The sequence below is a fragment of the Coturnix japonica genome, unplaced genomic scaffold, assembly GCF_054131305.1.
Source record: "Coturnix japonica strain WE unplaced genomic scaffold, WE-NBRP24 Scf061, whole genome shotgun sequence".
NCBI lineage: Eukaryota > Metazoa > Chordata > Aves > Galliformes > Phasianidae > Coturnix > Coturnix japonica.
Window position 1 is genome coordinate 382,965 of NW_028188964.1, and position 27,466 is coordinate 410,430.

A 27,466-nucleotide genomic window follows, 5' to 3' on the forward strand; every position below is an offset into this window, starting at 1 on the left:
TGGGGTCTTATAGGGTCCTATGGGGTTGTATGGGGACTTATGAGGTTCTATGGGATCTTATGGGGTTCTATGGGGTCTTATGGGGTCTAATAGGGTTCTATTCATTCCTATGGGGTCCTATGGGGTCTTATGGAGTTCTATGGGGTTCTATGGTGTCTTATGGGGTCTTATGGGGTCCTATGGGATCTTATGGGGTTCTATGGGGTCTTATAGGGACTTATGGGTTCTATGGGGTCCTATGAGGTTTATGGGGTCTTTTGGGGTCCTATTGATTCCTATGGGGTCCTATGGGGTCTATGGAGTCCTATGGGGTCTTATGGCATCCTATTGGGTTTAATGGGATCCCATAGGGTTCTGTTGGGGTCTTATGGGGTCCTATTGGTTCCTATGGGGTTCTATGGGGTCCTATGGGGTCGTCTTGAATCCTATGGGGTCCTATGGGGTCTTATGGGGTCTTATTGGTTCCTATTGGGTCTTATAGGGTTCTATGGGGTTCTACGGATTCCTATGGGTTCTATGGGGTCTTATGGGGTCTCTTATGGGGTTCTATGGGGTCCTATTGGTTCCTATGGGGTCTTATGGGGTCCTATGGGGTCTTATGGGGTCTCTTATGGGGTTCTAGGGGGTCCTATTGATTCCTATGGGGTCTTATGGGATCCTATGGGTTTCTATGGGGTCTTATGGGGTCTTATGAGGTCCTATTGGTTCTTATGGGGTCTTATGGTTTCTAATTATCCTATTGATTTCTATGGGGTTTATGGAGTCCTATGGGGTCTTATGGAGTTCTATTGGGTTCTATGGGGTCCTATTGGTTCCTATGGGGTCTCTGGTGTCTTATGGGGTCCTATTGATTCCTTTGGGGTCCTATGGGATCTTATGGGGTCTTATGGGGTCAATGGAGTCTTATAGGGTCTTTTTGATTCCTATGGAGTCCTATTGGTTTCTATGGGGTCTTATGAGGTCTTACTGGTTCTTATGGGGTCTTATGGCTTCTAATGGGGTCCTATTGATTCCTATGGGGTCTTATGGGGTCCTATTTGTTCCTATGGGGTCTTATAGGGTCTTATGGGGTCTGTGGGGTCCTATGGATCCTATGGGGTCCTATGGGGTATTATAGGGACTTATGGGGTCTTATGGGGTTCTACGGGATCTTATTGGGTTCTATGGGGTCCTATTGATTCCTATGGGGTCTTATGGGGTCCTATTGTTTCCTATGGGGTCCTATGGGGTCTTGTAGGGACTTATGGTTTCTATGGGGTTTATGGGGTCCTATTCATTCCTATGGGGTCTTTTAGGGTCCTATGGGGTTCTATGGGGACTTATGAGGTTCTATGGGGTCCTATGGGGTCTCTATGGGGTTCTATGGGGTCTTATGGGGTCTTATAGAGACTTATGGGTTCTATGGGGTATCATGGGGTCTTATAGGGTCATATTGGTTCCTATGGGATTCTATGGGGTCGTATTGGTTCCTATGGGGTTCTATGGGGTCTTATGGGGTCCTATTGGTTTCTATGGGGTTCTATGGGGTCCTATTGATTCCTATGGGGTCTTCTGGGGTCCTATTGGTTCCTATGGGGTCTTATAGGGTCTTATGGGGTCTGTGGGGTCCTATGGAGTCTATGGGGTCCTATGGGGTCTTATAGGGACTTATGAGTTCTGTGGAGTCCTATGGGATTCTTATGGGGTCCTATTGATTTTTATGGGGTCCTATGGGGTCTATAGGGTCTTATAGGCTCCATCCCCCCCATATACCCCATACCCCCCGCAATAACACCAGACCCTGTCGCTCTTCCGCCATCTTTATTCTCATCCAACCGCATCCATCATCTCCCCCCTCCCCCCCACCCCCGGCCACACATCGACCCTCGTTAACCCCATAATTAACCCCTTAATTAACCTCTAAATTAATGCCTTAATTAACCCCCCCCCCCATATTAACCCCATCGGAACGAAGGAAGAACAAGACGCCGACCAATCGGGCACCAGCTTTGTTAACGCGTGCGCATTAATTAATTATGCAAGTGAAGGGGGCGTGGCTTTGTCAAACCCCACCACGCCCAATCAACTAACATTGAGACCTCATTAGCATGTGATTATATATTCATGATCCATTGGCCTGATTTGCATAGCCCCGCCCCCTTTCCCGGTCCCTGTTATTAAGTGCTAATGAGGCCTCGATTAATGGATTAATTAATTAATGGCAGCTCATTAATTAATTAATCATTAATTAACTAATTAGGGGGGGGCGGAAGTCGCTCCGTCGTTGATATGGTCCTGGAAAGAGAAAAGATGGAGTTAATTAGGGTTAATTAGCCTAATAATTAATAATCAATTAATAATTAATTAATCATCTGTCATGGTTTTGTAATTTTGTAATTTTGCTCTCAGTATTCCACATCATAACATCATGTCAAGTAGAATACTAACAGAAGATACTTCTGTTGAATGTGCAGTCCACAGAAGAAGACTACGTATCCCAGAGAACAACAGGAGTAACAATAAGTCACGGGACCAGGACTCTATATAATCTCGTTCTCAGGCTGGAGTGCCCTCCTTCTTCTCTCGAACTTCTCGGAGAGTGGGAAGCGTTCCAGCCGTGTCGCCTAGAGTTCACAGTCGGCCTCTCGGTTTTCGGAGACTCTCTCTCTCTGTTTCGTTCGATTTGTTAGCCTCAATTATATTATTATATACAATATATATATTGTGATATCTTGTATTTCAGTATCATATTTAGTAAAATAAGTTTTTCCTCCTTAGATTGTCGCTGTTTTATCCCACTCCCTTTTTTCCCCCTCCTTTCCGGGCCCCGGGGGGGGGGCCCACGGGGTGGCTTCCCCTGTCACGAGCATAGGTAAATCTAAGTAACCCGTGACAGATTTTTTGGTGGAGAATGCGGGCATAGAGCTTTTTAGCTTTTAGAACGACTCTCTCTTTACTCTTAAAGAGCTTCGTTAGGGGAGTGTTATCTTTTCATAGCTGCTCACTGAGAACGTGACCTTGAAATACCAGACAAATTGTCAACATTAAGGGCTGCTGTACATTCTCAGCATTGCTATCTAACTTTTGTGTAGAAAACAAAGGGATTTTTTTCTCCCTTAGAGCAAAGCTAGCTAGCTCTGACTTTTACAGAGCCTGCCAGCTATGAATCCACTCTTCATCCCAGTTGCTCTGTTTAAGGGATTGAAAGCAATTATGATCTTCTTAAAGTATTGGTCAACTATTAACACCATAATTTGGTGTTGTGGAATTGTGCAGGTATATAGCCTAATAAGGTGGATACTGATGGAGACACCTGCCTGGTACTTTTATGAGATGTGGTATGGTCAGAATTTTGGCACCTACACCCCAGATGGAATTGTGAATCTTACAAACACTTGCATCCCAGATGGAATTGCGAATCTTACAAGTACTTGCATCCCAGATGGAACAGGCAATTTTACAAACAGCACCATGTTTAATTCATTGTACAGGCTAAAAAAACCCTTTTTATTTAGGTTGTACTCTCAAATTTCCACACGCCTTTCAATAACTGAGATAGGGTTCATACTTGCATCCATGTTATCACTATTAATGAATGCATATATGTTCCTATGCATTCGTTCTATGTGGAAGTCTCCTCCAGAACCAGAGAATGATGACTGGCAGGGAATATGGAAAGGTTTAGGACAAGTCTTAGAAGCATGGGGACCCGCAGTGTCATGGGATTTCACTCTTGAACACCTAAGGGACCCTAAGAAATTGAGTATTTGGGTCAGAGATCTAAGGAGGTAAACCTTATGTGGGGTTTGGCTTATGCATACCGTGCTTTGTATCATACTATTCTGGAGAGAGAGAGTTTCCGATCTGAGATTCAAGCCCAAGTTAATTCTGATCAGTCACAGGAGGCATCAGTAGCAATATCAGTTGCCCCTGTGGAAGGCAAGAAATGGAAACGGGTGTCCATGCGTCTAGAACGAAAAGAAGGAGAAGCACAGGGGGGGCAGCAGAAGACCCAGGTGCCGGGCATGGAGCAGTACCGAAAAAAGCAAAGGCAAAAACCAAGAGGCATGAAGAAGAGACTGATGATGAGGAGGAAATCACCTATTGTCGACCTCTGAAGCTGACTGAAATCCAAGGCTCAAGAAAGGAGTTCACACGGCGTCAAGATGAAGGTATCCTTGCTTGGTTGCTTCGCTGCTGGGACAACGGGGCCAACAGCTTGTCTCTAGATGGTAATGAAGCTCGCCAACTAGGAAGCATTGCCCAAGATGCAGGTATCGACAGAGGGATTAGCAGATGTTCGGATGGAGCTGCCACTCTCTGGTTGCGGCTGTTAGAAGCCGTGAGAGAAAGGTACCCCTATAAGGATGCTTTGAAGCCTAAATTTGATAGTTGGAATACCGTCCAAAAAGGTATTCAGCGCCTGAGGGAATTGGCCATGGTGAAAATGTTGTACAGCCCTGATCCAAACGAACTTGACCCTGAGAGAGTGAGGGCCGATCCTGACATGTGGCAGAAAATCACAAGTACAGCACCAGAGAGAATTGCACAGTCATTGGTATCAGGATCTAAAGGATTCGGGGACAGATGGCCCCGAGTTGTTGAGCTGATTATAATGCTTCAAACCACCGATCAGCAGCTCCCTCAACTGCATGCTGCAGTTTCTGCCATCTCACGGCTAGAAGACCGAGTAGATGAAATGTGCAAGAAATTGTTTCCATCAACTAATCGTAATGATCCCGTAATAGTATCAGAAACAACTGATGAAGGTCAATCCTCGTACGGGCCACCAGGTCTAATGAAGGATCTGATCAAAGTATTCCAGTCCTACTCCTCACCTGCATCATCAAAAGTCTCAGCTGTTAAACGCACACGCTTCCCAGCTCGAGCAAAGAACAACAGTACGATTGCACCGCGTGTTTCCATGTGGCGCTACCTACGTGACCGTGGAGAAGACATGAGGAAGTGGCATGATCAGCCTACTTCTGCACTACGAGCACGGGTGAAAGAACTACTAGACATACCAACCACCAGTGGAGTTGCTCCAGTCATCACAGGTAACCAATAGAGGGGCCCTGCCCTCAGTCAGGGGAGGGAAAGGGATAATAGAGTTTATTGGACTGTGTGGATTCGATGGCCTGGCACATCAGAACCACAGGAATATAAGGCGCTGGTGGATACCGGTGCACAGTGCACCCTAATGCCCTCCAGTCATGAAGGGACAGAATCAATCCATATTTCTGGAGTGACTGGGGGCTCTCAAGAATTGACTGTGCTGGAGGCTGAAATAAGCCTCACTGGCAAAGACTGGCAAAAACATCCTATTGTGACTGGCCCAGGGGCTCCATGTACACTGGGTATTGATTACCTCAGAAGGGGGCATTTCAAGGATCCTAAGGGGTATCGATGGGCCTTTGGGATAGCTGCTGTAGATATGGACAACATTAAGCAGCTGTCTGTTTTGCCTGGCCTGTCAGAGGACCCGTCTGTTGTGGGGCTGCTACGAGTAAAAGAGCAGCAGGTACCGATTGCTACAAAGACAGTGCACAGACGGCAGTATCGCACCAACAGGGATTCCTTGCTCCCCATTCATGATTTGATTCGCCAGTTGGAGAATCAGGGAGTGATCAGTAAAACTCACTCACCTTTTAACAGTCCCATATGGCCAGTGTGTAAAGCCAGTGGAGAATGGAGGCTGACAGTAGACTACCGTGGCCTGAATGAGGTCACACCCCCATTGAGCGCTGCTGTGCCAGACATGTTGGAACTCCAGTATGAGCTGGAGTCAAAAGCAGCCAAATGGTATGCCACCATTGACATTGCCAATGCCTTCTTTTCTATTCCTTTGGCCGCAGAATGCAAGCCACAGTTTGCCTTCACCTGGAGGGGCATTCAGTATACTTGGAACCGTTTGCCCCAGGGGTGGAAACACAGCCCAACCATTTGCCATGGGTTGGTCCAAACTGTACTGGAACAGGGTGGTGCTCCTGAACACCTGCAGTACATTGATGACATTGTTGTGTGGGGCAATACAGCAGAAGAAGTTTTCACAAAAGGAGAGCAGATCATCCAAATTCTTCTACAAGCCGGCTTTGCTATTAAGCGAAGCAAAGTAAAAGGACCTGCCCAGGAAATTCAGTTCTTAGGTATAAAGTGGCAGGATGGACGTCATCACATCCCAACAGATGTGATCGACAAAATCAATGCCATGTCTCCACCAACTAGCAAGAAAGAGACACAATCTTTCCTGGGTGCAGTGGGCTTTTGGAGGATGCACATTCCAAACTACAGCCTCATTGTAAGCCCCCTTTATCAGGTGACGCGGAAGAAGAACGATTTTGCATGGGGTCCTGAGCAGCAGCAGGCTTTCGAACAGATTAAACAAGAGATAGCCCGTGCTGTAGCCCTGGGGCCAGTACGGACTGGACAGGATGTAAAGAACATCCTCTATACTGCTGCTGGAGAGAAAGGCCCCACTTGGAGTTTGTGGCAAAGAGCCTCAGGAGAGACCCGAGGCCGACCCCTGGGATTCTGGAGTCGATCATATAAGGGGTCTGAAGAGTGCTACACTCCAACTGAGAAGGAGATCTTAGCCACGTATGAGGGGGTTCGGGCTGCTTCCGAAGTAGTTGGGACTGAAACACAGCTCCTTTTGGCACCTCGACTGCCAGTGCTGAACTGGATGTTCAAAGGACAGGTTCCCTCCACTCATCATGCTACCGATGTCACCTGGAGCAAGTGGATTACGCTGATTACACAGCGAGCGCGAATGGGAAACCTCAATCGTCCAGGAATCCTAGAGGTAATCATGGACTGGCCTGAAGATAAAAGGTTTGGAACATCACCAGCAGAAGAGGTATCACGTGCTAAAGAGGCCCCACCATACAACGAATTACCAGAAAATGAAAAGAAATATGCCCTATTCACTGACGGATCATGTCGCATTGTAGGGAAGCATCGCAAATGGAAAGCTGCTGTGTGGAGCCCCACACGACAGGTTGCTGAGGCCACTGAAGGTAAGGGAGAATCAAGTCAGTTTGCAGAGGTAAAGGCTGTCCAGCTGGCCTTAGATGTTGCTGAACGGGAGAGGTGGCCAATGCTGTATCTTTACACTGACTCATGGATGGTGGCAAATGCCTTATGGGGATGGTTACAGAGGTGGGAACAAAATAATTGGCAACGGAAGGGTAAATCTGTTTGGGCCGCTGAATTATGGAAGGACATTGCTGCCTGAACAAAGAATATGGTTGTAAAGGTGCGTCATGTGGATGCACATGTGCCCAAAAGTCGGGCTACTGAAGAACAACAAAACAACCATCAGGTAGATAAAGCTGCCAAAATTGAGGTGGCTCAAATTGACTTGGACTGGCAGAATAAGGGTGAATTATTTCTAGCTCGATGGGCTCATGAGACCTCAGGTCATCAAGGAAGAGACGCAACATATAAGTGGGCCAGAGACCGAGGGGTGGACTTAACCATGGACGCTATTGCGCAGATTATTCATGATTGTGAAACATGTGCCATAATTAAACAAGCCAAAAGGATGAAACCTCTCTGGGAGGAAGGGCGATGGCTAAAGTATAAATATGGGGAGGCATGGCAGGTTGATTATATCACCTTGCCACTATCTCGCAGTGGTAAGTGTTATGTACTCACCATGGTAGAGGCAACCACTGGGTGGCTTGAAACATACGCAGTACCCCATGCAACTGCTCGAAACACCATATTAGGTCTTGAGAAACAAGTCCTATGGCGACATGGTACCCCAGAAAGAATTGAATCTGATAATGGGACACAATTCAAAAATTCTCTTATAAATACTTGGGCCAAAGATCATGGCATTGAGTGGATTTATCATATTCCCTACCATGCACCAGCTTCTGGTAAAATTGAACGATATAATGGGTTGTTGAAAACTATGTTGAAAGCAATGGGTGGTGGAACATTTAAGCACTGGGAGAAGAATCTGGCAGAAGCCACTTGGTTGGTCAATACTAGAGGATCTGTCAATCGTGATGGTCCTAGTCAATCTAGCCCCCTACACACTGTAGAAGGAGATAAGGTCCCTGTTGTACATGTAAAGAACATGTTGGGAAAAGCTGTTTGGGTCCTTCCAGCTTCTGGAAAGGGCAAACCTATCCGTGGAACTGTCTTTGCCCAGGGACCTGGGTGCACTTGGTGGGTAATGCAGAAGGATGGGGATGTTCAATGTGTGCCACAAGGGAATTTGATGCTGGGGGAGTGCAGTCAATAATTTTATGTATCTATATATATATATATATGTTTGCATGTGTAGTGTATTTTAGTTATTATAGTTGTACATTTAGTTATGTTACATGCAATTCTACTATTTAGCTATCACAATTTTACATACGTGTATATATATGTATATATATGTATATATTAACCATGATGTAATAATGTAGAATAAGGGGTGGAATGTCATGGTTTTGTAATTTTGTAATTTTGCTATCAGTATTCCACATCATAACATCATGTCAAGTATGGATACTTCTGTTGAATGTGCAGTCCACAGAAGAAGACTACATATCCCAGAGAAAAACAGGAGTAACAATAAGTCACGGGACCAGGACTCTATATAATCTCGTTCCCAGGCTGGAGTGCCCTCCTTCTTCTCTCGAACTTCTCGGAGAGTGGGAAGCGTTCCAGCCGTGTCGCCTAGAGTTCACAGTAGGCCTCTCGGTTTTCGGAGACTCTCTCTCTCTCTGTTTTGTTCGATTTGTTAGCCTTAATTATATTATATTGTGTTATCTTGTATTTCGATATCATATTTAGTAAAATAAGTTTTTCCTCCTTAGATTGTCGCTGTTTTATCCCACTCCCCTTTTCCCCCTCCTTTCCGGGCCCCGGGGGGGGGGGGCGTGGGGTGGCTTCCCCTGTCACGGGCATAGGTAAATCTAAGTAACCCGTGACATATGGTTACCTAACGCTGTAGAAATTGCAGGAGGGATCTTGACATCTGTATCAGGCATTGGAGGAAACAAGAGAGATCTGCAGTCTCTATTTCCCCAGGCAGTTTTCTCTTGGTACAGGGCAATCACGCATCGCATTCTCTTTGGGTTCTTGGTACATCTCAGCAGAAAGGGCACCACCTGAGCTATGGGCCGTCCCGATGCACAAGCACAGCAACTGCCATGGTTGAGACTCTGGACAGTATACTTAATCCATTCTACCCCAGCATTAACGTCCCCATATCTTGGGCAGTCCATTCCAGGTCCCAAAGTTCAGGATGTGGCATTTGGTCTTGGTGAACCTCATCCCATTGGCTTCAGCCCAGCTCTCCAGCCTGTCCAGGTCGCTTAGTGGGGCCTCACTAACTTCAGGCAGATCCACACTCCCAGCCAATTTGGTGTAGTCTGCAAACCTACACAGGATGCACGCAATGCCCAGGTCATCAAGAAAGATATTGAAGAGATTCTGTGATCTCCAGAGAAGGAGACTCCCCAACCCCTTGGGCAGCCTGTTCCAGTGCTCCGTCACCCTCACTGTAAAGAAGTTCTTGCACACATTTGTGCAGAATTTCCTATGCTCCAGTTTCTGTCCATTTCCCCTTGTCTTGAATCCACACACTGCTGAAAAGAGCCTGGTCTCTCCACTTTGACCCCACACCTCAGATATGAGCACTGACATGAGATCAACCCCCTGCAACTTTCCCCTGCGAGCAGAGCATAGCAGAGCAGAGACACAGTCCCCATGTATCATGTAGTGTTATTCTGCTTGCCAACAGAAGCGGCCAATCTTTCTCTATGCTCCATCTGTGGCATACTCCAGAGTTCAAGGCATTGCAAAGCTGTGGCACATCTACGTTCTTACAATGATGACACTTTGGTATGCTCTGGGCTCGCATTTCAATTGGATCTAAATAGGTCTAGGGTCATACCAGTTGACGGGAAGCTGGCAAATGTTGTCTCATTGTAAGGAAGAGCAAGAAAGATGACACAGGCAATTATGGACCTGTCAGTCTCACTTCAGTGCCTGGTAAAATTATGGAGGAAATGATGGTGGGAATTATGGAAAAACAGCTGAAGGACAATTCTGTCATTGGTCACAGCCAACACAGATTCCAAGGGGAATGTCCTATTTAATTTCAGGTCGTTTTATGACACCTATATCCATTTAGCTGAACAAGGGAAGCCAGCTGATGTTATTCTTGAGCATTTCAGTAGAATTTTTGATACTGTTTCTCCCAGCACACTTCTGGACAGAATGCTCTGCTACAGGTAGACAGAAACAGAACATGGTGGGTGAGCAGTTGGCCAGTAGGTCAGGCCCAAAGGATAATAGTCAGGGGGTTCCATCAGTTGGTAGATAGTCACTATCAGGGTCCCCCAGGGCTCCATTTTAGGGCCACTTCTCTTTCGTGTTTTTGCAGATGTCTTGCATTCAGGACTAAAAGATGTTCTGAGCAAGTTTGCTGATGACACCAGATGAGGAGGTGCTGTTGCCTCCACTGAGGGTGAACAGGACTTGCAGAGAGATGTGGACAAGTCAGAGAAGTGGGTACCTGTTGGTACTAAGCACCAAGTACATAACGTATAACAAGAACAAGTGCCTGATTGTGTATCTGGGTAGGGGCAACCCTGGACATAAACACAGACTGGATATGGGACACTGGAGAGAGGTCTGACTGAAAAGGATTGGGAGGCCTGGTCAGCATCAAATTGAACATGAGTCAGCAGTGTGCCCAGGCAGCCAGGAAGGCCAACAGTCCCCTGGAGTGCATCAAGCAATTTATTGCCAATTGGGTGAGGGAAAGGATTGTCCCTCTCTGCTCTGCGCTGCTGCAGCATCACATGGAGCACTGGGTGCACTTCTAAGCACTGCAGAACATAACGGACGTCAAACTATGGGAGGGTGTGCACAGGAGGGCGCTGGAACTGAGAGATCTGTTGTTCAGAGTTTCATTGGGATTGACTGCTTGTTCAGACTGGGCCCTTCTCACATCCCACATCCTGCAATGAAACACAGGGCACATGTAGGACATGAACCTCAGAGCGACCTTGCACCCTATGCAGAGCCTGGGATCTTCTCTCCCCATGTCTCTCATTTAACATCATACAGACCTCCATCCCACTGCCCCAGGAAGGGCCCTGAGGCAAGATGAGGGACAGGATCTCCCTGCCAAGGATCTGGGGATCAGGGCTTGGTGTTTATGCTTCATAAGACAAAGGAGGGGTTTCTCAGCATCAGGACCACCATGCCAGTGTCTTTCATTGCCTGTAGTCGTATCTTCCAATCATCTGCTCTAACAAGTCCCTCGGGAAGCTTGCTTGATAATGGCTCTCAGTGGGCCCATTAATACTCCAAGAAACTTCACTGTTACTTCTGACTTTGTCTTGATGAGCACTCTGTGCAAATTTCTCTCTGCACTGGAGGTCGATGGACTCAGCAGCAAATGCACCGTGGGGCCCATTGTAACCTAAAGAGCCTCCTGAGCATCGTGCCTTCCTGTTATCTTCTTCAGGTTTTCAGAACTTGTTCAGCAAAATGGAGAGATACCTGGAGAGAGCTTAAAGAGGAAGAATCCAGCAGACATTTATTGTCTATTTATTCAAAGTTGGGTTTAAACAAGTCATTAAAGAAGGACTGTGCACCTGATATCAATCCAGGATGACCCCAGTGAATTCTATACTGTTACGGTGTGGACAAATGTCCTCCTCATCCCCACCCCATTTCCACTCACATTGGCCCCATGGGACTTGCATCACTTTTCTTCCCATCACTCTTCTCCTCTGCCATCACCCGCTCAGTGTTAAATCTCCTTTGCACCAACTCCCTCTGGCTTTCCGCAGAGAACCAGCTGCACAGGGCAAGGAAAGAATTCTTTTTTTTTTTTTTTTTTGGCCAACAAACAGACGGAAACGTTATGCAATTGAATGAACAGTAAAACAGACTGATCAACTGCATGCCATGTCCAAGCTGCTTCTATTGAGGTTTGTCTTTCACAGGGAATATTTGTACAAGAAATGAGATAGACACAGATAGGATGGGATAGATAGAATCACGGTGAAGGATTTGACAACAGAGTCCATCAGACTTTTGAGGAATGGAGCAAATTCCAGTCATCTCCCTGGGATAGATCAGCTAGGTAGTTGGGAGGTATCAACTTAAAATGAACAGGACTCGTGAGTATTTCACACATTGAGAATGGTTAACACACTCTCATTGATTTCTACCTTTGTCTTCAACTGTTTTTTTCACTTTTATTGACATTAATAAACAACTTTCAGACTCTGTGCTTTAAAAAAAAAAAGAAAGAGATAATGAAAAAGTATAAGAAGAAAAAGAATAGATAGGAAGGGACAGATGGAATCACAGTGAAGGAGTTGACAACACAGTCCATCAGACTTTGGAGAGATGGAGCAAATTTGAGTAATCCCCCTAAAAGTCAGAAATCAGACAGATAATTGGGAGGTATCTGACTGAACAAGGAGCAAGGGATGGGGAAATCTGCCAGGCAGTGGGAGGAGCGTGTGTCCAAATGGCCTGCTGAAAACATGCCCTTAACCACGGCCATTTATTTAGGAGAGCTGGAGACACTTGGAGGACGAGGGACATCAAATAGGCAGCAGGGAAGAGCAGCAGCAGACGCTGGGCTTTAGTCACAGGGCACCACTGTCTTTGTCCTCGCATCTGAAGGCATCTGTGTAATGTAAACACAGTTCTGGAAAACATAGTAATTACAGGGGAAAAAACAAAACAAACAAACAAACAAAAAAAGATAAGGGCTCATGGGATTTTCTCATGTTGAGAAGGGTTAACACATTTTCATTGATTTCTATCTTTGTCTTCAAGAATTTGTTTCAGTTTTATTAACATTTATGATCATCGTTTAAGCTTACAGCCTCAAATAAAAATAATAAATAAATAAAAAGAGATCCATTTGCATCTTGCACATGGCCTGATGCCCCTTTGACCTTCACAATTCTTACCAGACCTTCCATGCCGGAGAGTATGAGATCCAGCAGAGCACCTCTCCTCTTTGGTTCCTCCATGGCTTGGTCAAGAAGCGGCCATCTGTGCTCTCCAGGGATCTGCTGGATGCCACATGCCCTGCTGTGCTGTCCCTGCAGCACATACTGGAGTGCAAAAGGCCGCCAAAGGGGACAAGAGCCTGACAACATCAGGCTCCCATCTGTCTGCAGAGGGCACCTTCCACTTGCTCTCCCTGATCAGGAAGCTGAGAACAGTCACTGTTGGTCTCCTCTGTTGGCCATTTCCATTAGCTCTGACATGGCTGCTCTTCCATCCCCCGGCAGAGCTCAGTGCACTCTCACAGAGGGCAGCCGCCCTTCCTTGTCTCCTCGCCCATCCATCCTAAAGACTCTGTATCCCCCTTGTGCTACAGTGCAGTTGTGGAAGCCATTCAGCTGTGCCCCTGTGGTCCAAACAGGAGCTCAGGCCTGCAGCTCTACCAAGATTTCGAGCTTCTTGTGTGTTGCTGTTTGCATTAGTGCAAAACCACACGTGTCAACATCCTCATTGGAAAGCATCCCTGGACATAGCTGGACTGGAGAGCTCATCTATGGTATCAGTGTGCAGAAGGTGGCACACAGGCATCAGAGCCATTGTGGGTCTTGGAGCTGACGTAGCAGCACGGACACACCATGGGCATGGCTTTCCTGAAGGCCCTGTGCCGCACTTGCAGCTGCATGTGAATTCACCAGACAGCCGGTGCTATCCCCTCTCTGGCCCTCAGCTGATGCCCAGGAAGGAGGTGCCTATCAAAGGGACTTCCCACATGGTTTACAAGCACTGGCACACATCAGGAGCAGCCCAGGCACCTTGGGCATCACCCAGTGACTGTGTGTGAGCAACCGCCTCCCTGCTGAAGGACCGAGGACTCAGAGCAGGAGCTCACATGCAGGCAACCCCTTGTGCACATCAGAACCCTGTTACTCCACGCTCATCTCTATCTCCCCCAGTTCCTCATGCGCCGAATACTTCAGGCCAGGTGCCCTGCCAGGCCAAAAGGCAGTGGGCCAGTACAGGGGCTTAGAAAGGCAGAACAAGGGAGAGGTTAGGGTTAGTGTAGGGTTAGTGCAGGGTTAGGGTTAGGGGGGATGTTCAATGTGTACCGCAAAGTAATTTGATGCTAGGGCAGTGCAGTCGGTAACTCTGTGTATATATTTGTATGCAGACCCATGCGCATATTATGTTTTGATTATAGTTTATTTCTATGTAGATGTTTATATGACGTCGTGATGTAGAAGAGCAAGAGCAAATATTAAATATTAAAAGGTTCATACTGCAGAAAAACAGATATCCCTGGTGGCCTAGTGCTTAGGATTCTCAGCTCTCACTGCCGCAGCAGTTGATGTTGCTGCAGCCCCTTCGCTGTGACTGCGGCGCTCTGTGAGGAAAAGGGGGGGATGGGAGTTAAAGGGGGAGGGGGACTGCTCACATTCCCTGTGAGCTCCCCCCCAACCCCATCCCATAACCCCTGTAAACCACCCCAACGCCATCCCATAACCCATCCCAACCCCAAACCCATCCCAACATCACTATAACCCCCCCATCCCATCCCATCCCATCCCATCCCACCCTACCCCATCCCATTCCCTGTGACCCCCCCACCCCATCCCGTAACCCATCCCAGCCCCCATCCCATCCCCACTGTGACTCCCCATAACCCCATCCCACAGCCCCCAACCCCCCCACCTCGATCACATCCCATATCGCCCCCATCCCCAGGTCCCCCCTCACCCCATCCCATACATCCCCCCCATAACCACTGCCCCCACCCTCCCATCCAGATCCCCATCTAGACCCACAACCCCAACCTAATCCCCACCCCCTGGACCCCTCCCCACTCCATCCCTCACCGCCCCCCCCAAAATCCCTATTCCATGGCCCTGAAACCCCTCCCCATATCTTCACCCCCCCGTCCCATGACCCCATTCCCCTTTCCCCCGCCATGACCCTATCCCATATCACCCCCACCCCTTGACCCCCAAAGACCCCATTCCAACCCCCACATGCCCAACCCCTCAGCACCCCACAGCCCCATCCCTACCCCTTACCCCCTCCCAGCCCCACATATCCCCTCCCTTGACCCCACTCCGTATCCGCCCTCCAAGCCTTTGCCCCCCCCCATCCCACTCACAACCCCCCCCCATCCCCCACCTGACCCCCAATTCCCCCCTCCAACTCACCCTGTTCCAGAGATGCTGCTAATAGTCCTGTAGGAGAATGATCTGGAGGAGGAGTAGGTGGGAACAGTTTAGAGGTGGGGGAGTCACAGGGACCCCCCCACAGCGCCATGGCCCACTCCCACCCCCGCCTCCCCCCATGAATCCAACCCTCCACCCCAGACCCCACAACATTTCTCCATCCCCAACAGTAATACCCCCCCATAGCAATCCCCCACCCCATAACCCCCCCACCTGGCAATGGGGACAGCAGCTCCCCTGCTTACAACACCCCACTATCCCCTCCAGACCCCTCCTCAGCCCCCCCATCTCTACCACAACCCCCACACTGCCCCCCCCCCCGGGCCCCTTCCCGACCCACCATGTCCCCCCCCCACCTGGCACTGGGGGCAGCATTTCCCCAACATCCGGTACCTCCCCAGCAGGTATTGCCCCATGGCCCGGCTGATCCGTTCCTGCCGTTCCCTTCTCTCTTCCAATTCTGACTGAAATTTCAGGACTAGCGTTTCACCCACTCTGCTATGGAAGGGGAAAAGGAAAAAAAAAAAAAAGCTCTTTCTTCCCATGCTGTGCAGGCAGCCCAGCCTCCCCCCTTGCACTTGCCATACCTGAACATGGAAGGTCTGCGCGATCTCTCCGTCCACGTCATAGATAAACGATCGCAGGAGAGTTTCCACTTCATCCTCATCCACTCCCGCAAAGACAAGAGATGATGGCGGTCACACTTAGGCAGGCCCTGCCATAAAGAACACACTGAGGCCAAAGGTGGGAGCCCTTCCAACCCTCCCTGTGCTCTGGTAGGATTGGAGCACAACGGAGGGCGAACCTGAGTCAGGGCACGTGGAGCAATTGCTCCCAGCTGCTCGGCCACAAAGAGCAGCAGAGGCCTTTGGAGACATGGAACCAGCCAAGGGATTTGGTGCCCTCAGGCAGGACGCCGTGCTCTGCAGCAGCCCACCACTGAAATTTGGGAACTCCCAACAGTATGGGGTCGTATGGGGCTCTGTTGGGTGTCTACCGTGTGGCTCTATGGTGCTCTATGAGCTCTTGTGTGGCTCTATGGGGTCTTACAGGGCTCTATGTGGCAGTTATGGGGCTCTGTTGGGTGTCTGTAGGGCCCTTATGGGGCCCTGTTGGGTGTCTGTGGGGCACCATGAGGCTCTTTGGTTCTCTATGAGCTTCTGGTGCAGCTCTATGGGGTTTTACGGAGCATTATGGGGCTCTGTCTGTGGGGGCTCTATAGGGCTCTTCGGGGTGTCTGGGGGGGTCTATGGGGTCTTCTGTTGCGGTTATGGTGTTCTGTTGGTTGTCTCTGGGGCTCTATAGGGGTTCAATGGGCTCTCAGGGGGCTCTACGGAAAAGCTTTTTCCTCGGGGACCTCCAGAAGCAGCAGCAGGCAGAGACTTACCAAGATGGCAAAGTCTCTGGGGGCACTGCTGACATCCCCAGAGGGAGACACCGCCTTGGAGACATGCCACATGGTGAAAGCCGTGGGCCAGATGTTCTGAGGCAGCTGGATGACGGCGTGGCCCTGCGAACCTTGGAAAGCCCAGCAGTTGCCAACAGAAATATCAGGCTGAAATGAGAGAGATGTGTCCATCAGCGGTGAGGCAAAGGGTCCCAGTGTTGTCACATCACTGGATGCTGGGGATCCGCTCCACATCGCACTGCTGGATCCCAAGGGTCCCCTTGGCACAGCACTGTGGGATCCAGATCACAAGGATCCCCCCCATGGCACCACCTCCAGGGCTCCCAATGATGGAGCACCTCAGGATCCCAGGGGGGACCCCCATAGCAGCCCCTCGCTGGATCCCATCCCTCCCCTTCCACACCACCTCCTTGCCCACTCCTTCCTCCTGACCCCTGCAGCCCAGGCCCAGCTGCTGTGGGTGCTGGGGGGGCTCTGAGAAGCCCAACTGCTGTCCACTGCGGAGCCGGCGTTGCTCCACGCCGCCCTCTGGGGGTCCCGGGGGGGTCTTTGTCCCATCCCTGCCTCCTTCTGACACCGCTTGGCTTCCTTAGCCCAGCACCCAGCTCTGTCCCCTCCCTGCGCCTCTTCTTCCTCCTCTGCCTCGGAACCCCCCCCTCGCCCCACTTCACCCCCCATTTGGCCACCAGCCTCTTCCCCACGTTCTCTGACCCCCCCGAGCTTCTCCTGCCCCACTTAGAGCTGGCGGCTGGGGGAGGGGATGAAGGGCAGCGGGGCAGCTGTTGGCTCTGGGCTTTGGTGGTGGGGTTGGCAGCTCGGGGGGGTCCTCCCGGTGTTTTCTGCCAGGCTCTGGTGGCCTTATCTAAACACCTGGGGGGCAGCGGGACCCCCCCCCTTCGAGTTGGTCGCAGCCGCCACCTCTTTGCTGCTGCGCTGCCCCCATTTCGCCCCCCAGATCTTAGAGGCCATGGGGGGGGGCAGGGGGCTCTGGGCGCCTCTTTGAGGCAAGGGGTGCTCGGGGCACCGCCCCCCCCAAACGAGGCTGCCAGATGCGTCCCTTGACCCCACTCCATGGGTTCATGGAGTATGGGTCCCTTGACCCCACTCCGTATCCACCCTCCAAGCCTTTGCCCCCCCATCCACAACCCCCCATCCCACTCCCAACCCCCCACCACCTGACCCCCAATTCCCCCCTCCAACTCACCCCTTTCCAGAGATGCTGCTAATAGTCCTGTAGGAAAATCGTCTGGGGGGTGGGGAGGGGTGGGTACAGTTTAGGGGTGGGGGAGTCACAGGGAGCCCCCCACAGCGCCATGGCCCACTCCCACCCCCACCTCCCCACCATGAACCCAACCCCCCACCTCAGACCCCACAACATTTCTCCATCCCCAACAGTAATACCCCCCCATAGCAATCCCCCACCCCATAACCCCCCCACCTGGCAATGGGGGCAGCAGCTCCCCTGCTTACAACACCCCACTATCCCCTCCAGACCCGCCCCCAGCCCCCGCATCTCTACCACAACCCCCACACTGCCCCCCCCTTCCCCCGGGTCCCTTCCCGACCCCCCATGGCCACCCCCACCTGGCACTGGGGGCAGCATTTCCCCAACATCCGGTACCTCCCCAGCAGGTATTGCCCCATGGCCCGGCTGATCCGTTCCTGCCGTTCCCTTCTCTCTTCCAATTCTGACTGAAATTTCAGGACTAGCGTTTCACCCACTCTGCTATGGAAGGGGAAAATGGAGGGAGAAATGAAAGGGGAAGCGAAGGAGAGCCTTCTAGCCCCACATGCCCCTATAACCCACTCTATAGCCCCATACATCCCCTATAACATTGTATCCCACTAGAATCCTCCTACTGCCCACCCACAGTCCCTTAGAGACATATATCCTCCTATAATCCACCCAGAGCACCCTACACCCCCCCCCTTTTAAACCTTACAACTCCCCCACAGCCCTACAGAGCACCCCAGCCCCCTAGAGCTCCATGATCCCCTGGAGCCCCCACAGCCCAGCATCAGCCCTCTAGCCCCTCCACAGTCATCTATATTCTCCCCAGAGCCCCCGCTGTCCCATATAGCCCTAGACCACATCAAAAGTCCCAGACAACTCTCTAGAACCCCAGACCCCTCCTATGGCCACTAGGAAGCTCCCCATAGCCCCACATACACCTACATCTACCCCTGCACTCCCCCTAGCACCTTACAGCCCCATATCCTCCTACAAACCCCGCACAGCCCTATAGCCCTCTACAGCCCAAACAGTGCTCCCTAGAGCCCCACAGCTCTCCCGATAACCCCCTCACACCTTTCTACACTCCCACTTCACCTACCTACATCCCCATATCCCCCTACAGCCACCGGCAGACCCCACATTCCCCTCACAGCCACCCATTTCCTCCTATCCCTCGGGATCCCCACACAGCCCACTACAACCCCATCTCCCCCACTGTTCACCCCTACATCCATCCCACTGCCCCCCACAGCCCCACATTACCCTAGGCCCTCCCTACAGCCCCATAGGACCTACAGCCCCCCCACGGCCACACATTACCCCACAGCCCCCTCAACTCCCCCATCCCCCCCACTCCTCCCCCACTGCCCCCTACACCCACAGCCCACCTCAGCTTCCTCTCCCCGGCCCCGGCCCGGCCCCGTTCTCCCGCACACCTCCGGCGCCGCCGTCCTCAGCACCGCTCCCGTCGTGCCGCGGTTCCGTCTCGGTGCTGCCCGGACAGCTCCGGCGCGCAGCGGCTGCAGCGGCGCTGCCGTGCGGGGCGGCCCGGGCTGCGGCAGCGGCTTCAGCCGAACGAAGGGAGAGCCGGGAGGCCCCGACACACAAGATGGCGGCCGCTCCCGCGCGCGGAGCCTCAGCCAATCGGAGCCGGCGGCGAAGACGCTGACCAATGAGAGGCCGGCACGGGCGGGATGAGCAGCTGACCAACGATCCGTTAGCCCCTGCTGCTGCCATCTCCTCAGTGGGAGACCCCGTTCCTTCGTTGCTGGGTGGCAGCGATGTGGATGTGAGGACAGGCGGCTCCTCGGGCACGCTGGGCTCCACACGAGATGCTGCTGCCGCCATCTTGTCAGTGGGAGACCCCGCTTTTTCCCTTCTGGGTGGCAGCGATCCAGATGTGTTGTGGGAGGACTCCTCGGAAAGGCTGCTCTCGCCATGAGATGTTTCTGCTGCCATTTCCTTGGCTTGCTTCCCGCGCTCTCCCTGCTGCGGCAGTTGATGTTGCTGCAGCCCCTTCGCTGTGTCTGCTGCGCTCTGTGAGGAAAAGTTGGGGATGGGAGTTATAAGGGGAGGGGCACTGCTCACATTCCCTGTGAGCGCCCCCTCCCCCGACTCCATCCTATAACCCGTGTAAACCACCCCAAATGGCGGCCCCACTGCTGTGCCTGGGGGCAGGAGCACAGGAGAGGCCCCTTCCGTGGGGACAGAGCCCTGTCCCCTATCCCAGCACGCAGCCCCGAGCTGGGAGGGGTTACTGAGCTGAGTGCCAGGCGCAAAGCTGAGGGTAGTGAAGCTGTCTACATACCCAGGGATTTCAGAGCCCAGTTGGGCATCCAGTAGCTGTTTTCCACGACTTTCTCAATTGCATGCTGTGTCAGCTGCAGAATTTCCTGGCAACAAACAGGGAATGGAGAGACAGCAGTGAGCACAAAGACAGGAGATGGGTGTGGCCCAGCCAGGGGGAACTCATGGCTCTGCACAGAGCACTAATGCCGGGGGCGGGGGCCACACGGATGGTAAGGAGCCCAGCGCCTGGACCAGCAATGGTGGAGCTGAGATGTTACTGCTGCAGGGCCTGGCACGGTGGTGTGGTGCCAGGCCAGCTATGCTGCGGGCGGATCCACCTCCATGGGTTCATCAGGAGGTGGATCCTCCTCCATGGGCTCATCAGGACCAGCCAGGGGGAATTCATGGCTCTGCACAGAGCACCCTGATCCCAGCTTTACCGTGCAGACAGCACCAGCAGCAGCTCTCAGTGTGGGGAGCAAAGTAGCTCCAAGACACAGGGGAGGCTGAGCCTGAGAGCCAGGTGTGGGGCAGGCGGCCAGAGCACAGAGCTGTCCCTGTAAAGGGCTGGAAGGAAACAGGAGGGAGCATTATCATTACCTCTCTCTTCAGACCGTGGATCCCATTCTCCTCCAGGACATCAAACAATGATTCTACAATGAGCTCCTTCCTGACTGACAGCTGAGTACTTTTCAGGTTTGGTTCTGGCCAGACCAGTGAGTTCCTGAAGGCAAAGCAAAGCAGGTCTTGTTCAGCAATGTCCACCCCGCAGGTCAGAGTTTCAGTGCCACGAGGTGAAGGATTCCGGGGGGTTGTGCCCTTCCTTATCCCCCGGCCCCTTTTGTTCCTTTGCTTTGCCAAGGGCTGCCTTCACCATATAGATGGGAAAGGCTGGAGCCCTGGGCACAAGGTGAAGGCGTGCATAGAGCACACAGCCAGCCGAGGCCAAGCTACAGAGCCAGGTGCATGGCAAGGAAGTGTTCTTACCCCAGAGACAGGAGCTCATGCACAGGTCCTGCTGACACCACCTGGAAGAGAAAAGCATTTGATGGGAGGAAGCACCAGGAGCACGGCCAGAGCTTCCAAAGGAGCTTCCCAGGGAGCCGCTGGCAGAATTTCCTGCTGCTTCCCAGCACTTTGCAGAGGACCGCTGCCCAAAGTTGGGCCCTTCAGCCCTCCACGTGCTGCAGAGCATCTGCTGCTTCTCCGCTTGCTTTCCCATCCCTCCAGACGCCACAGTGTCATGGACGAGCCAAAGACCCCTTCTTCCCATGTGCTGTTGCCTTCAGCCTGAGCTCCGTGCTGGGCACTGGGAAGATGCTGCCACACCAAAGCCCGTCCTGCTGCCAAGGCAGCCCCCAGCCTGGCTCAGGAGCCCACGGAGTCTCAGCAGCGATGGGCCCGTGGCCAAACTCCTCCTGTCCCCATGGAGGCTGAAGGGCAGAGCTTTGTCTTCTGCCGCACGCTGTGGCACTGACCTGCAGGACATTTCCCCAGGCTCCCAATATCCAGAGGAAGGCTCCAGCTGTGGGAGACATCAGTCAGGAGAGACCATTAGTTTGCCAGAGTGCTCGGAGCCCTGCAGCCCATTTCCCTGACAGCTTGCAGGCATCTGTGCCTCCAGGTGTGTTCTCCATTACAGCTCTAAGCCTTCCTTTGTGCCATAAATGTTCATGGACTCGTGGTCTCTTTTTTGGCCTCCCTCTGTGCATCAGGCCCTCAAAACCTCAGTGCTTCCAGTCCAGCCCTTTAGTACCTCGGCTCCAGGCCTACCCTTAAGCTTCAAGGACTTTAGGCTCTACAGGGCTGTTAAGGCCTCTCAGCCTCCTTTTTTTGGCTGTGTCCGATAGAACCACCACTGCCCTTGATGCTCTGTACCATAACCCCCACAGCTTAGCCCCGTAAGCTATGCACCATAAGCTTCTGCTTTGCCTACAAGCTATGGCCTCCAATGTTCCCCATGGGGCTCTACACAACATGGCCAGGGACAGAAATGGGGCTGTTTCTGCCCTTCTTATCACCCGGCCCCTCCCACCGTCTGTCAGGGGCAGTAACCCACAGGACCCATAGAGAACCAAAAGAACATCATAGAGAGTCATAGAGCCACATAAGAACGACACGGAGCAATAGAGACCCACGGGGAGCCAACGGGAACAAATACAGACACATATGGGAGCTATACTAACACACTCACACATGTACCTGCAGGGACTCATATTAGTGCATAGGGGAACATACTGCCCTGTAGCAACCAACTGTGCCCCACAGCCAGTTACGATGATGTTCAGTCACCATGGATCAAGGTTCACGGCACTGTGGGATGGCCTGAGTGGCCAACTCACACTCTTGGCCACCCTCCATCTCCCGTGGCTCCCACACCAACCCCACAGCACCACCCACACTAAGCCCTGTCCCACAAATGCAGCTGCTGCCGCTCAACAATTCTTATTGGCTGAAAGCTGGAGAGTTGAGAGATCCAAAGGGGTTGTGAGATCAGAGGTTGGGGCTGGAAGGCAGAGCATCTGCAGCTTTCGTTCCTCACTGAGTCCTTTCTATTGGGAAAGGAGATGGAGGGAGGTGAGAAGATGGAGGGCAGGGATGTGGGGTAGGAACCCACCTTGATGCTGATGTCACGGCTCCGTGCCTGCAGCTTGTTACCTGGGACTCAGCCGTGTCAGCACGTTCCTCTGCCTCATCCAGCATGTGCTGTGCCCTGGGGAACTTGGCCAAGTTGGCCTGCTTGTCCTGTGGCTTAGCCCCGGTCCCCACCCCGGTCCCCCCCCCAAACACCCACCCAACTCATCCCCGCAGCTCCTCCCTCCCCCCAACCAGCCTCGAGGCGGGCAGAAAGTCATCGACATCTCTTCATTGAATGATCAATCCCTAATTAAAACCCTCTGGTAGACATCAGAGTTTAGGGGTTTTTAGGGTTTATTAGGGTTTTTTATGGTTTTTAGGTTTTTTTAGGGGTTTTTAGGGTTTATTAGGGATTTTTAGGGGTTTCTAGGTGTTTTTAGGGGTTGCCGTGGATTTCGAATCGGTACACGCAGGTGTATTCCGCGTTCCCCCAGTTGCTGCGTACATCCATTTTAATCCTTTTGTAGGACTGAAGGGGCTTCTCCTGCCAATGCAAAGAGGAGAGGCTTCGTTATGGGCCAGAGGGGGACCAGTGCCCCATAGTGCCCCATAGCTCCCACTGTTCTCCCCATAGATCCCAAAGCATCCCATAGATCTCATAGTGCCCCATAGCTCCCACTGTTCACCCCATAGATATGGGTAAACCTAATACACAGTCAATGATTTCCTGGAATTCTGATCCATATTCAATAGTTGTTTAGCATGCAGACCCCTCTCTTGTTATCACTGATCTTATCAGTGTGGGAATCAAATGTTGTTTGTGCCTTTAGAACAAGAGAAGAATCTTTTCTTTCAAGGTCTCATTATATAAGTGAAGTAGTTTCTAGTTATTTCAAGGTCTCAGTATACAAGTGAAGCAGTAGCAGAGGAGAGGCTTTGTTATGGGCATGGGAAGAGCCCCGGCACAACAAGTGCTTCCAAAGGCTTGCAAAAGGGACCCCACGGGAGTCGGCCATGTTGGAGAGCAGAGGGTGGGCAGGAAAGCTCTTTCTTCCCATGACTTGCAGGCAGCCCAGCCTCCCCCCTTGCACTTGCCATACCTGAACGTGGAAGGTCTGCGCAATATCTCTGTCCACGTCATAAACATACAGTCCCAGGAGTTTCCCTTTCGTCCTCATCCACTCCCTCAAAGACAAGAGATGATGGCGGTCACACTTAGGCAGGCCGTGCCATAAAGAACACACTGAGGCCAAAGGTGGGAGCCCTTCCAACCCTCCCTGTGCTCTGGTAGGATTGGAGCACAACGGAGGGTGAACCTGAGTCAGGGCACGTGGAGCAATTGCTCCCAGCTGCTCGGCCACAAAGAGCAGCAGAGGCCTTTGGAGACATGGAACCAGCCGAGGGATTTGGTGCCCTCAGGCAGGATGCCGTGCTCTGCAGCAGCCCACCACTGAAATTTGGGAGCTCCCAACTGTATGGGGTTGTATGGGGCTCTGTTGGGTGTCTACCGTGTGGCTCTATGGTGCTCTATGAGCTCTTGTGTGGCTCTATGGGGTCTTACAGGGCTCTATGTGGCAGTTATGGGGCTCTGTTGGGTGTCTGTAGGGCCCTTATGGGGCCCTGTTGGGTGTCTATGGTGCGCCATGAGGCTCTTTGGATCTCTATGAGCTTCTGGTGCAGCTCTATGGGGTCTTATGGAGCATTATGGGGCTCTCTGGGGTGTCTGTGGGGGCTCTATAGGGCTTTTTGGGGTGTCTGTGGTGGTCTATGGGGTCTTATGTTTTGGTTATGGTGTTCTGTTGGTTGTCTCTGGGGCTCTATAGGATTTCAATGGGGTCTTATGGGGCTCTATGGCAAAGCTTTTTCCTCGGGGGCCTCCAGAAGCAGCAGCAGGCAGAGACTTACCAAGATGGCAAAGTCTCGGGGGCACTGCTGACACCCCCAGAGGGAGACACCGCCTTGGAGACATGCCACAGGGCCACAGGCTGTGGGCCAGATGTTCTCCGGCAGCTGGATGACAACATGGCCCTGCGAACTTTGGAATGCCCAGCAGTTTCCAACAGAAATATCAGGCTGAAATGAGAGAGATGCGTCCATCAGCGGTGAGGCAAAGAGTCGCCAGAGCTGGATGCTGGGCAAGGAGCTTGCAGTTGTGCAATGGCCAAGTTGAGCACAGTGAGCACAAAGACAGGAGATGGGTGTGAGCAGGGAGTCCTACCCAAGAACTTCGCTCCAGAGACACAGCAAAGATGGACTTTGGGCTCTGCCTGATCCCAGTATTGCCAGCCCTGTGTCTGCTGTAGAACAGCCTTGACAGGCAGTCAGATCGTGCCCTGAGCCAGCCAGGCTCTGCAGAGCTCCAGTTGCAGCTGGTCTAGAGAATGGCCCTTCCAGCTAAGAAGTCTGAAGCACAAGTCTCTTGGCAGGGGCCGCATCCAGCCTCCAAGCCAAGCCCAGTAGGCTTCTGGCTGGGGCCCAGCCAGGGGGAATTCATGGCTCTGCACAGAGCACCCTGATCCCAGCTTTACCGTGCAGACAGCACCAGCAGCAGCTCTCAGTGTGGGGAGCAAAGTAGCTCCAAGACACAGGGGAGGCTGAGCCTGAGAGCCAGGTGTGGGGCAGGCGGCCAGAGCACAGAGCTGTCCCTGTAAAGGGCTGGAAGGAAACAGGAGGGAGCATTATCATTACCTCTCTCTTCAGACCGTAGATCCCATTCTCCTCCAGGACATCAAACAATGATTCTACAATGAGCTCCTTCCTGACTGACAGCTGAGTACTTTTCAGGTTTGGTTCTGGCCAGACCAGTGAGTTCCTGAAGGCAAAGCAAAGCAGGTCTTGTTCAGCAATGTCCACCCCGCAGGTCAGAGTTTCAGTGCCACGAGGTGAAGGATTCCGGGGGGTTGTGCCCTTCCTTACCCCCGGCCCCTTTTGTTCCTTTGCTTTGCCAAGGGCTGCCTTCACCATATAGATGGGAAAGGCTGGAGCCCTGGGCACAAGGTGAAGGCGTGCATGGAGCACACAGCCAGCCGAGGCCAAGCTACAGAGCCAGGTGCATGGCAAGGACGTGTTCTTACCCCAGAGACAGGAGCTCATGCACAGGTCCTGCTGACACCACCTGGAAGAGAAAAGCATTTGATGGGAGGAAGCACCAGGAGCACGGCCAGAGCTTCCAAAGGAGCTTCCCAGGGAGCCGCTGGCAGAATTTCCTGCTGCTTCCCAGCACTTTGCAGAGGACCGCTGCCCAAAGTTGGGCCCTTCAGCCCTCCACGTGCTGCAGAGCATCTGCTGCTTCTCCGCTTGCTTTCCCATCCCTCCAGACGCCACAGTGTCATGGACGAGCCAAAGACCCCTTCTTCCCATGTGCTGTTGCCTTCAGCCTGAGCTCCGTGCTGGGCACTGGGAAGATGCTGCCACACCAAAGCCCGTCCTGCTGCCAAGGCAGCCCCCAGCCTGGCTCAGGAGCCCACGGAGTCTCAGCAGCAATGGGCCCGTGGCCAAACTCCTCCTGTCCCCATGGAGGCTGAAGGGCAGAGCTTTGTCTTCTGCCGCACGCTGTGGCACTGACCTGCAGGACATTTCCCCAGGCTCCCAATATCCAGAGGAAGGCTCCAGCTGTGGGAGACATCAGTCAGGAGAGACCATTAGTTTGCCAGAGTGCTCGGAGCCCTGCAGCCCATTTCCCTGACAGCTTGCAGGCATCTGTGCCTCCAGGTGTGTTCTCCATTACAGCTCTAAGCCTTCCTTTGTGCCATAAATGTTCATGGACTCGTGGTCTCTTTTTTGGCCTCCCTCTGTGCATCAGGCCCTCAAAACCTCAGTGCTTCCAGTCCAGCCCTTTAGTACCTCGGCTCCAGGCCTACCCTTAAGCTTCAAGGACTTTAGGCTCTACAGGGCTGTTAAGGCCTCTCAGCCTCCTTTTTTTGGCTGTGTCCGATAGAACCACCACTGCCCTTGATGCTCTGTACCATAACCCCCACAGCTTAGCCCCGTAAGCTATGCACCATAAGCTTCTGCTTTGCCTACAAGCTATGGCCTCCAATGTTCCCCATGGGGCTCTACACAACATGGCCAGGGACAGAAATGGGGCTGTTTCTGCCTTTCTTATCACCCGGCCCCTCCCACCGTCTGTCAGGGGCAGCAACCCACAGGACCCATAGAGAACCAAAAGAACATCATAGAGAGTCATAGAGCCACATAAGAACGACAGGGAGCAATAGAGACCCACGGGGAGCCAAGGGGAACAAATACAGACCCATATGGGAGCTATACTAACACACTCACACAAGTACCTGCAGGGACCCATAGAAGTGCATAGGGGAACATACTGCCCTGTAGCAACCAACTGTGCCCCACAGCCAGTTACGATGATGTTCAGTCACCATGGATCAAGGTTCACGGCACTGTGGGATGGCCTGAGTGGCCAACTCACACTCTTGGCCACCCTCCATCTCCCGTGGCTCCCACACCAACCCCACAGCACCACCCACACTAAGCCCTGTCCCACAAATGCAGCTGCTGCCGCTCAACAATTCTTATTGGCTGAAAGCAGGAGAGTTGAGAGATCCAAAGGGGTTGTGAGATCAGAGGTTGGGGCTGGAAGGCAGAGCATCTGCAGCTTTCGTTCCTCACTGAGTCCTTTCTATTGGGAAAGGAGATGGAGGGAGGTGAGAAGATGGAGGGCAGGGATGTGGGGTAGGAACCCACCTTGATGCTGATGTCACGGCTCCGTGCCTGCAGCTTGTTACCTGGGACTCAGCCGTGTCAGCACGTTCCTCTGCCTCATCC

At 52.2% G+C, this 27,466-nt stretch overlaps 1 protein-coding gene, 2 long non-coding RNA genes and 2 pseudogenes across 14 annotated transcripts; all 5 read right to left on the minus strand.

Annotated features, from left to right (window-relative positions):
• Positions 1–3,867: 3,867 nt before the first annotated feature.
• On the minus strand, positions 3,868–19,457 carry LOC146751806 (uncharacterized). Of its 12 annotated transcripts, none has more exons than XM_085533510.1 (8): positions 19,252–19,457; positions 18,203–18,307; positions 17,786–17,827; positions 16,561–16,728; positions 15,761–15,888; positions 15,567–15,671; positions 15,156–15,197; positions 14,154–14,353 (listed from the first exon to the last, which is right to left on the minus strand). In XM_085533510.1, the coding sequence occupies exons 4-8, from the start codon at positions 16,630–16,632 to the stop codon at positions 14,293–14,295; spliced, it is 408 nt and encodes a 135-aa protein (XP_085389636.1). In that variant the 5' UTR covers positions 16,633–16,728; positions 17,786–17,827; positions 18,203–18,307; positions 19,252–19,457; the 3' UTR covers positions 14,154–14,292. The 12 variants fall into 12 exon arrangements, with proteins under 12 accessions (XP_085389640.1, XP_085389641.1, XP_085389644.1 ...); XM_085533513.1 differs by having other exon boundaries at positions 15,567–15,668; positions 18,166–18,307; XM_085533517.1 differs by having other exon boundaries at positions 15,530–15,668; positions 18,166–18,307.
• A 304-nt stretch (positions 19,458–19,761) lies between these two features.
• LOC146751807 (uncharacterized) lies at positions 19,762–20,214 on the minus strand. Its single transcript, XR_014941128.1, has 2 exons — positions 20,124–20,214; positions 19,762–19,852 (listed from the first exon to the last, which is right to left on the minus strand). It is a non-coding gene; the product is annotated as an uncharacterized LOC146751807 (long non-coding RNA).
• Positions 20,215–20,217: 3 nt separating this feature from the next.
• Positions 20,218–21,333, minus strand: LOC146751808 (uncharacterized; annotated as a pseudogene).
• A 1,588-nt stretch (positions 21,334–22,921) lies between these two features.
• Positions 22,922–24,643, minus strand: LOC146751809 (uncharacterized). The gene is made up of 3 exons (XR_014941129.1): positions 24,587–24,643; positions 23,782–23,866; positions 22,922–23,225 (listed from the first exon to the last, which is right to left on the minus strand). It is a non-coding gene; the product is annotated as an uncharacterized LOC146751809 (long non-coding RNA).
• Positions 24,644–24,660: 17 nt separating this feature from the next.
• LOC146751810 (uncharacterized) lies at positions 24,661–25,997 on the minus strand (annotated as a pseudogene).
• Positions 25,998–27,466: the final 1,469 nt, after the last annotated feature.

Coding starts and splice junctions, on each gene's coding strand:
- LOC146751806 (XM_085533512.1), bottom strand. CDS start 16,632: ATGTGGCATGTCTCCAAGGCGGTGTCTCCCTCTGGGGATGTCAGCAGT. Junction 15,889..16,560: donor CCAGAGACTTTGCCATCTTG/GTAAGTCTCTGC, acceptor TCTTTATGGCAG/GGCCTGCCTAAGTGTGACCG. Junction 15,198..15,566: donor GGGCAATACCTGCTGGGGAG/GTACCGGATGTT, acceptor CTCCTCCTCCAG/ATCATTCTCCTACAGGACTA.